This window comes from Scyliorhinus torazame, chromosome 6 (genome assembly GCF_047496885.1).
Source record: "Scyliorhinus torazame isolate Kashiwa2021f chromosome 6, sScyTor2.1, whole genome shotgun sequence".
In the NCBI taxonomy this organism is placed as follows: domain Eukaryota; kingdom Metazoa; phylum Chordata; class Chondrichthyes; order Carcharhiniformes; family Scyliorhinidae; genus Scyliorhinus; species Scyliorhinus torazame.
This window is the reverse complement of record NC_092712.1, coordinates 276,765,740-276,775,768: the sequence shown is the minus strand read 5'-3', so window position 1 is coordinate 276,775,768 and position 10,029 is coordinate 276,765,740. Positions and strand designations below refer to the sequence as shown.

At 42.7% G+C, this 10,029-nt stretch overlaps 1 protein-coding gene across 3 annotated transcripts in view; it reads left to right on the top strand.

The window, feature by feature from the left end:
• The first annotated feature begins 1,207 nt into the window (after positions 1-1,207).
• Positions 1,208-10,029, top strand: part of LOC140425439 (doublecortin domain-containing protein 2-like) — a 293,077-nt gene continuing 284,255 nt past the window's right edge. Inside the window, exons 1-3 of one of the 3 annotated variants that reach the window (XM_072509709.1) lie at positions 1,208-1,317; positions 1,405-1,695; positions 9,347-9,398. In XM_072509709.1, the coding sequence (XP_072365810.1) occupies positions 1,409-1,695; positions 9,347-9,398 (339 nt within the window). In that variant the 5' untranslated portion in view covers positions 1,208-1,317; positions 1,405-1,408. Of the gene's footprint in view, positions 1,696-9,346; positions 9,399-10,029 lie in introns of all 3 variants that reach the window. The other 2 variants (XM_072509710.1, XM_072509708.1) reach the window with 2 other exon arrangements.

The following is a 10,029-nucleotide window of genomic DNA, read 5'->3' as shown; positions in this document are numbered from 1 at the left end:
AAAATAGGCAAAGCTTTTGCAGCGCTGACTTTGGGAGTGTGATACATTAACATCTTAAATCAAACCAGTGATGAGGGAATAAAATGTAATATCAAGATTTTCAGATGACACCAAGTTGGGTGGGAGGGTGAGCTGTGAGGAGAATGCAGAGATCCTTCAGTGTGATTTGGACAGGCTGAGGGAGTGGGCAAATGAATAGCAGGTGCAGTATAATTTGGAGAAATGCGAGGTTATCCACTGATGACAAAAACGAGAAGGCAGATTATTATCCCAATGCCCATAAATTAAGAGAGGGGAAAGTGCTTGCGATGGAATGAACCCCTTGCCAAAGCGACTGGTTCACCATGCTTTCCATGAGGGTTTTGTTATGCCTTGTCACTCTGCAGTTTACTGGCATATGATTCAGTGGTTTGTGGTGTTGGTTAGAATCATAGAATTTACAGTGCAGAAGGAGGCCATTCGGCCCATCGAGTCTACACCAGCCCTTGGAAAGAGCACCCCACTTATGCCCACACCTCCACCGCATCCCAGCAGCCCCACCCAACCTTTTGGACACTAAGGGCAATTTAGCATGGCCAACCCACCTAACCTGCACATCTTGGACTGTGGGAGTAAACCAGAGCATCCGGAGGAAACCCACCCAGACACGAGATTGAACTTGCAGACTCCACACAGTTACCCAAGCCAGGAATCAAACCTGGAGCTGTGAAACGACAATGCTAACGACTGTGCTACCATGCCGCCCCTGGTAGCCCAGTTCCCTTCGATGCAGCTGCCCTGCCTGATGGGATGACTGTCAGCTTCAATCTGTGTGCAGCTTAGGCGCGCTCGGGTGACATGCAGACGCAGCATTAAGGACGCGGGCGGACTTTCACGGAGCTCTTATCTCAGTGAAGCGCATGGGTGCGCGGGGCAGGGGTCTCCACTGTGGGACGCCCACCTCAGTAGGCTGAACAAATAATTAACTTTTGGAGCTGTGCTGGGAAAGCTAGTGATTTGAAACAAACCTGTTGGACTTTAACCTGGTGTTGTGAGACTTCTTGCTGTGCTCACCCCAGTCCAATGCAGGTACCTCCACATCATGGATCAGAAATTAGAAGGGGCGGGGCCTGCGGGGAGAGGGGGCGGGGCCGGGCTCCCGAACGCACGTGCTCCGTCTTCCTCACCCACCCAGCAGCCGGCTGCCATGGAAACAGTGGAACGAATACAAAGTTTCCCGGGATACCGCAGCATGTTGCAGTTCAAAGCAGCTGCCTGCAGTGGCCACAGTTACTATACGCTGACTCTAGCCAACTCTGAAGTACTTTGAGGCGCTGTGTGGGTTTAGTTTTGCTTCCTTCCAAAAATAAACCTTCATTTAATTTAAATGTTCTTAATTTAAATTCCACCCCTCTTCCCTCCCAGTGTCATGGCAACGACCAAGCCGACTTTCCTGGCACAGCCGACGGTGAAGTGCGTGCGGGTTTACCGCAACGGGGACCCCTTTTACGCCGGGAGAAAGTTCGTGATCAACGAGCGCCAGATCTCGACCTTTGAAGCCTTCCTGAAGGAGGTGACCAACGGCTTGGAGGCGCCTTTCGGGGCCGTCCGCAACATCTACACCCCCCAGCAGGGCCACCGCGTCTACCAGCTGGAGGAGTTGGACACCGGCAAACAGTACGTGGCAGGCGGCAAGGAGAGGTTCAAAAAACTAGAGTGAGTGCAACAGTAGCAATATATTATTTATAATTATACGCACGTATTTAAACATGCCAGTAAATCAGCATAACTATATTTAACAGATCTTTTTTGGACTCCTATATATGTATCTATGCATCCAGATAACGCTCAGTATTCAATGATTGCACTGTTTTGAAAAATGAACTGGGTTTGTAAATTGTTGCAAATGATCTGATTATCAAATTATCTGATCAGTTAATTCCTGAATTATTTCATTCAGTGGAAAATTAATTTTGGATATCCAGTTAATGAATTGTTGCAAAGAACTTTCAGATTTATCCTTGAAGGCACTGATAACACCGTATTAAGAAACTTCTAATAAACACAATATTGTTACAAAAACTTTTCAAAGTTACACTTGTTGCACGATTGGTATTTTTCTTTCCTACCCTGGCTACACTCTCTCCCGTCTATCCGGCTTTGAAAAGTGTGGGGAATATTCTGCATGGACCAGACCAGCCTCAAGGTTGTCATTTTGTGGAATGCCAAGAAAGGCATTATTCCTCACGTCCTTTAAAATGCATTGTTGAGGGATTACTGTGAACAGCAGTTATTCGGTGCTATGAAATAGGATCAAATACAGAGTCAGATTCACTGCCCAAAATGTTACATATTCGTAATGGTAAAAATGGGTGCACTTAAAATCTTTGTCCTTCAAGTACACTCTGCTATACAGAAAAATCGAATTGTGTCGGTAACAGTATGATAAGTCATCAATATTTACGGTTCTTGACAGTTCAAAATTAATTTTGCATTCAATAACCTAACATGAAAGATACAGAAAGTGGAAGTTTTAAGGATTAAACTGATCAGATAATTTGCATCCAGCAACTTTGAGACGAATGACACTGTAATTTGAACATGAGGATTTGCCAAGTTTGTTTTTAAAAAAAAATCAGGACTTAACAAAACGATCTTTTTTCCAGCATTTCGTTTTGATTAATTAACATTCAAATTACTTGTAAATCTAATAGGGATGTTGTATTAAGAGAGACTTGTATGCATCACTTAATTGATCATTGATGTAAGTTTTATAGTTCAATTGATCCTTTTCTGCAATGCATGGCCGTTTGCATAATTCAGTGTGCACTTCTGAAAACTGCCAAAGTGCGTAACTAAGTACAAAAACAGCTCTTCTAAAAATGCTATTCTTAAAATTGTGAATCTTGACAATCGTGTCACAGTTACACCCTTTATAAAATCTGGAAAACTGTGAAATTTGTCTGACTGGTGTATTTTTATTTTCCTGGAAATATTTTAAATGAAATCTCCTGAAGTAAATTTTCTTCAGGAATGCCTGAGACTGGGAACCTGTTTTTATTTATACGGCAGCTATATTCGAGTTGATGTGAAATGGTTTGACCATTGATTCGATGCAAACTGTGTGGTATAATTTCGGTGTGAACCTATTAAAGTTGGTAGTCTTTAACACTAAATACACTGCAAAAAGTGGGAAGCAATTTAAAAAAAAGAAATAGCAACTACCTTTTGAAATTGATCAAATTAATTTTTAGGCTCAGATTTTCACCATGGTGGAGAGGCTCTCCTTTGTGGCAAAACTTCCAGAAATAGCTGGGAATTCAAAGTCCTAACCACAAACCTGGCGTGTTTAATTTTTATGGGTGCTGAAATGGAGTCGTACCAGGGTTTGCACATACAGGGTTTACAGGAGGCAGCTGGCCATTTAAATTACCAACTCCCTCCACTGAAGTAGGATTTTGGTAGGCCAGGAATGTGGAACCCAGAGTGTGCAGGTAAGAGGAGGTCAGAACTCTGTGGGGTTGTTTGAGTAGCCAGGATAGGAAAGATAAGGTGCCCCTTTGAATTTTCTCCCTACGGTAGGTAAGGGACCCTTTGGGATTTAAAAAAAAAAAAAATTTAGAATACCCAATTCATTTTTTCCAATTAAGGGGCAATTTAGCGTGGCCAATCCACCTACCCTGCACATCTTCCTGCACATCTTTTGGATTGTGGGGCGAAACCCACGCAAACACAGGGAGAATGTGCAAACTCCACACGGACAGTGTCCCAGAGCCGGGATTGAACCTGGGACCTCGGTGCCGTGAGGCAGCAATGCTAACCACTGCGCCACCAGGCTGCCCTCCCTTTGGGATTGTTAAAAGTAAACACGATTGAATGCATAAAATGTTGTCAGGGAACTGTCGCAACGGTCCAAGAACAGTCAATGGATACTAGGTAAGTTGGCATGGAGGGGGTAAAGGCAAAGGGTGGTGGGTGGGGAAATAGGTTGGCATAGAGGCTATAAAGGGCTATGAGGTTGGGGAGGGCATAGGTGGCATGGGCATATAGCTTGGCATGGGTGGTATCATTGTGGATAGGGATCATGAGATGGCATACATTGTCCTGGATGGGACATGAAGAGTGTAACAAGAGGTGGAGTCTTGAGGGATTTTTGTGTTTTAATTTTAAAAATGTAATTCAACGCTGTGCTAGAGCAGAGGCAGGCCTTTTGCCAAGCCCATCCCTGCACCCGGCAGCCTCCATGCCTCCTCTGGGGTTGGGGGCCCGACTTCCAGTCTATCCCGCCGTTGGCATGCAAATCCAAACTAAAGGTTGCATTCCCAGAGCCAGGATTTCTTCTGTCTCTGTGCACCCAACCCAGTGTAATCAGGCCTTCATCATAATGCCCTAAACTTTCAGGTCCTGCATGCTGTGGGAATCATTGTGGGCAGGATGGAAAGTTTAATGGATCAGTAAAATGCCTGTTGACCACAGGTGGGAAATTCTGATCCACTGGCTGGTGGGACTGGAGAATCCTGCAAAATGTAAATAAATAGTTGGCTGCCTCCTGCTCCTATTGAGTTGCATTTCAATGTCATTGTGTGCAACTTGGCTCATGTAAGCATGTGCATGCACAACCTGAAAGTAAGGTGAAGCTGGCAGTATAATTATGGTCTCAGAGTAGTATCTACAGTATGGCAATGCCTTTCAGGGAAGAACAGAAACATTTCTCATGGACCTTTCTGCACAGTGCACTCGTTAACAATTAACGTTGCCAACCTTCTTCTGTTCTACCCAGAGGACAATGAAGGCAGGGTCGTTGAATTTAAATTTAAAAAAAAAACTAAGTTGGATCGGCCAAATGGCCTCCTTCAATGTCGTAACAATTCTATGATTCTTGATTGACCAGTGAGATAAAGGGTACAGGGATTAGGCAGGAAGGTAGTTTTGAGGCCATATCAGGTCAACCATCATCAAATGGTGGCGCAGGCTTAAGGGGGCAAATGGCCTATTCCTGCCCTGAATTCATATGTTTCTCTGCACCCACTGTGATGAGTGTAGAAATTGATATATATTATAGTTTATATTTGTGGCAATAATGTTATTTAAAAACCATGGTTTAAAATACATACAGGCAGTGTGTCTACTAAAGTTGTAATTAAGGTGTCAGAAAAGATGAGGTAACCATTAAGAACATAGGAATTTGGAGCAGAAGTAGGCGATTCAGCCCTTCGAGCCTGCACCGCCATTCAGTCAGATCATGGCTGATCTCTTCCTGGTCTCATCCACCTCTCTACCTGTTCCCCATATCTCTTTAACCCATTTGTTTTGGTCAGAAATATATCTATCTCCTTCTCGAAACAATTTAATGATTCAGACTCCACTGCACTATAGGCAGAGTTCCAGAAGTTCACCACCCTCTGCGCAAAGTAGTTCCTTATCTCAGTTTTAAATCCACCATTCTCAATGAAAATCTGTGTACTCTCATTCTAAATCGACCACAAGGGGAACATTTGATCTACGTTTACTTTATCAATCCCTTTTTAGTATTTTATTATACCTCGATCAAATCCCCTTTCATTCTTCTAAACTCCAGCAAATATAAGTCCAAACTGTTTTCTCCTCGTATGTCAACCCTTTCATCCCCGAATCAATTTTGTGAACCTCCTACGAACTGCCTCCAATGCCATCACATCCTTCCTAGAATAAGGAGACCACAACTGGATACAATACTCCAGATATGCTCTCCCCAACACCACATACAATTGCAACATCACTTCTCTACTTTATGCTCTAATTCTTTTGCAATAATCGCTAAAATTCCATTTTCCCTTTTTATTACATGCTGTGGCTGGCACGGTAGCACAGTGGTTATATAATAATAATCCTTATTGTCACAAGTAGGCTTACATTAACACTGCAATGAAGTGACTGTGAAAAGCCCCTAGTCGTCACATTCCGGTGCCTGTCGGGTACACGGAGGGAGAATTCATAATGTCCAAATTACCCAACAACATGTCTTTCGGGACTTGTGGGAGGAAGCTGGAGCATCCGGAGGAATCTCACACAGACATGGGGAGAACATGCAGACTCCGCACAGACAGTGACCCAAGCTGGGAATCGGACCTCAGACCCTGGAGCTGTGAAGCAACAGTGCTAACCACTGTGCTACCGTGCCGCCCATAGCACTATTGCATCACAGCGCCAGGGACCCTGGTTCGATTCCTGGCTTGGGTCATTGTCTGTGCAAAGTCTGCACATTTACCTCATGTCTTCATGGGTTTCCTCCAGGTGCTCCGGTTTCCTCCCACAAGCTCCGAAAGACGTGATTGTTAGGTGAATTGGACATTCTGAATTCTCCCTCAGTGTACCAGAACAGGTGCCGGAGGCTTGACGACTGTGGGATTTTCACAGTAACTTAATTGCAAGTCTACTTGTGACACGAATAAAGATTATTATTATTATTATTATTACCTGCATACCGACTTTCTGCGATTCATGAACAAAAACAACCAGATCCCTCTGTCCAGATGCATTTTGAAACTGCTTTCCAGTTAGATAATTTGCCTTTCTGTTTTTTGGCCAAAATGGATAACCTTACACCTATCCACATTAAACTCCATCTGCCAAATTCTGGCCCATTCTCCGAGCCAATCTATGTCCACCTGTACAGGGTGAGATTCCCCAGCCGTGCCCGTCCAGCGACCGGAGAATCCCACCCGAGGTCAATGAACTTTTCCATTGTCTGCGTCTCGCCTGTAGCGATCTTGCAGCAGGCGGGGCAGAAGAATCCAGCCTTTTGTCTCTTCTTCACTGCCTGCTTTCCCACATATTTTAATATCATCTGCAAATTTTGCTATGTCACACTCTGTCCCTGCTTGCATATAATTTATATAGATTGTAAACTGTTGAGCTCTTGAGGACTGACCCCTGCAGCACCCTGCTAGTTACAGTTCGCCAGCCAGAGAAGGACTTATTTATCTCGACCCTCTGCTTTCTGTCAGTCGGCCAGTTCTCAATCCAATCTAGTACTCTACCCCCAATCCCCTGTGATCTCACCTTCTAGATTGTCTTTCACCATTTACATGTTTACATATAGATGGCTAATGGGATATTGTTTTTATTGCTGGAGATTCATTGGAATGTGAATAATTTGTGAGGGGGTGGTGTTTAGGCCTAGCTAAGCATGCCATGGGACAACTTAATAATAATAAGAATCTTTATTGTCACAAGTAGGCTTACATTAACACTGCAATGAAGTTACTGTGAAAAGCCCCTGGTCGCCACATTCCGTTGCCTGTTCGGGTACATAGAGGGAGAATTCAGAATGTCCAATTCACCTAACAGCACGTCTTTTTGGGACTTGTGGGAGGAAACCGGAGCACCCGGAGAAAACCCTTGTTGACACGGGAAGAACGTGCAGACTCCACACAGACCGTGATCCAAGCCAGGAATCGAACCTGAACCCTGGACCCTTAGTGGGATACAGATAATGTAATTAATGGGAGGAGCCATTTCTGACCGTAGTTTTGTAGTTTGCTTGAAGATTTTAAGTTGAACTGCAGTTTGCCATAGGATTTGAGTCTGACAAGGCAGAAACATTTTCAGGTTGTTCCTGAAAGAGTGTCTCTCCAAAGTCTGCACAGATAAGCAAGTAACCCTGATTGTTAACTTTATTCATTATTATTATTTGAACTGTGTTGGGTCGCTTAATTGGAATGTAGTGGAGGTATAGATAGTAAGTTAAAGTTTTTCCTTTTTTTAATAACTGCTAATTGTAATGCTATTTCTTTGATATTAATGTAGTTAATTCTTCATTTAAATTAAAGTTTGTTTTAACATCAAAGACACCTATTGGTCAGGGTCATCACTCCTGGGGTGAAAAACTTTCTCACAGTTTTACAAATTGATAATTGTTTGGGGATTCTCATCCAGTATTCTCACAAACGTTGAGGTCTGTTCTGGTATCCTACCACCACCACTGCCCTATTGGCTTTGAGTTGGACAACAAACACTATCTTTTCCACATTTCCTTCCAGAATTTACTTCCACTTTCAACAGCACCCTTCCTATGCACTGCCATATTGTGACAATGCATTACATCGCAGCTTTTAAACTTGGCTCACCAGGTTGCAACATATTTCCTTTTACTGGAACCTCCATTCTTGGTTCTATATTCCACTATCTGCCTCGCCCATGCTGCCATTGTGGCAGTGTTTGTCCTTTACAGCAAATCACATGTTAGTCTCTTTCCCCCATGCCTCTGATACCTAATTCCTCTTCCAGTGCCTTGACATGTTCCACTCCTCTTGTCATTCCTTTAGAATCCTTGATCTCTACCACCTTGCCAGCCCCATCCCAAAGTTCTCCCTAAGATAGCTTTCCTCCTTCAGCCATTACACTGAGTGAGACTTTCCACTTCTCCTCCTACTCACAGGTATTCTTTTAACCTTGTTTCCTACCATGATCCTGATTACCGACAAGACCATCTCTCTGACAGCTTTTATTGCTAACCACCCATGTATTCCTATTTCCTTTCAGGCTCATTTCTTTCCCATCTGCCACAAAGTCATTTACAATTGCTCTTCCAACTGCAAATGCCTGACACCATCAAAGGCAAGGGGTGTGTGGACTTCCCTACCATTAGGGTTAAGACCATTCATTTAGCTGCCTCCACCAATTCCCATACTCTGCTTCAGTTTAAAATAGCCATCCTTGTGTTTAAATCTTATCATCTATGTCATTTTCCCTATCCTCCTGCAGCTCGACAACTCCCCAGAACTCTTTCTGTTCCTCTGACTGAAGTCTTCTCTGCTTCCTTTGCCGTGCCATTGTTGGCTGTGCCTTCCTCCTCCTAAACCCCATATTATGGACTTCTCCTTCTAACCCCTCTGTCTCCCCACTTGCCTCTCTTCCTTAAAACTCTTACCACGCATTTTGGCCACCCTTCCTAAATACCTTCACCTTTAAGTTGGTGTCCAATTTTAATTGATGTCAATTCTGTGAAACATCTTTTACACTTTAAATGTACAAGTATCGCTTCATATTATTATTTGTTCATTAAGGCTCTTTGCTTTGTTTTTCATGTACCCGTGAAGGTTCTTTGACCTTTCTTTTTATTTGTGCCTCTTTGTTGACAAATTTACCTTTCATTTTTTTTTCAATGTTTTTATTACATTTTTTTTTTGTAATGTACAGAACAAAGATAAGCGTGAACATACATTTGAAAATAAAAGAAAAATAAAGTGAAATATATACACACCGCTCGGCTTATTTTAAATCACAATCCTCCCCGCCACCGAATTGACTGTACTTGATTTTATTTTAAACTAAACTTCACACATCCATTTGAAGACAACCAAGTAATCATAAATGTTCTTTTCAGCTATTTTCAGATAGGAATAAAGAAGAAAAAGCCACTGCCGAAGGACGTCCAGGTATGTCCAAAAATACATTGCCGTTTACTTTTGATACTTTTTAGTTATCCCTGTGGATTTTAACCCTAGTTAGATAATGCTGATTTAGCTTTTTTAAAAAATGGTATAAGTATTTGCTGTAAAGTGTGTGATTAGTTCAGATTTTGTGAATTAAGTACTCATTTGTTTGATAAATGCCTTTATCGTCATTTAATGACATTCTGCTGATATTTGATGAACAATTGGGACCAGAGCAACTATCGACAATACAAACATTGACTGCTGTTAAGGGAAATCAATCTATAATATTATTGCAGAGGTTACAAGGTTACAGAGCATGATGACTTATAAAAGCTGTAACCCGAGGAGTGGCTGTAGACTGTAAACAAGAAGCAAATATAAAACTGCAGGCAGTGTTTTGTTGTAGCTGTACACAGCACACACTCTTCATCAACAGGAGTGTGTAATCTTAATGATAGGAAAATTGGGACTACTCCAGAGCAGGCTATAAAATTGACCCTTTGGAACTAATTACAGGCAGTCCTTGACTTAATGATGTTCCAGTTATGATGCGCTGCACTTGCAGCTTTTAGAAATTGACACCCTGTTTTGACTTTACGACGGCACACCAGCGAACAGTTGATCTTTACCA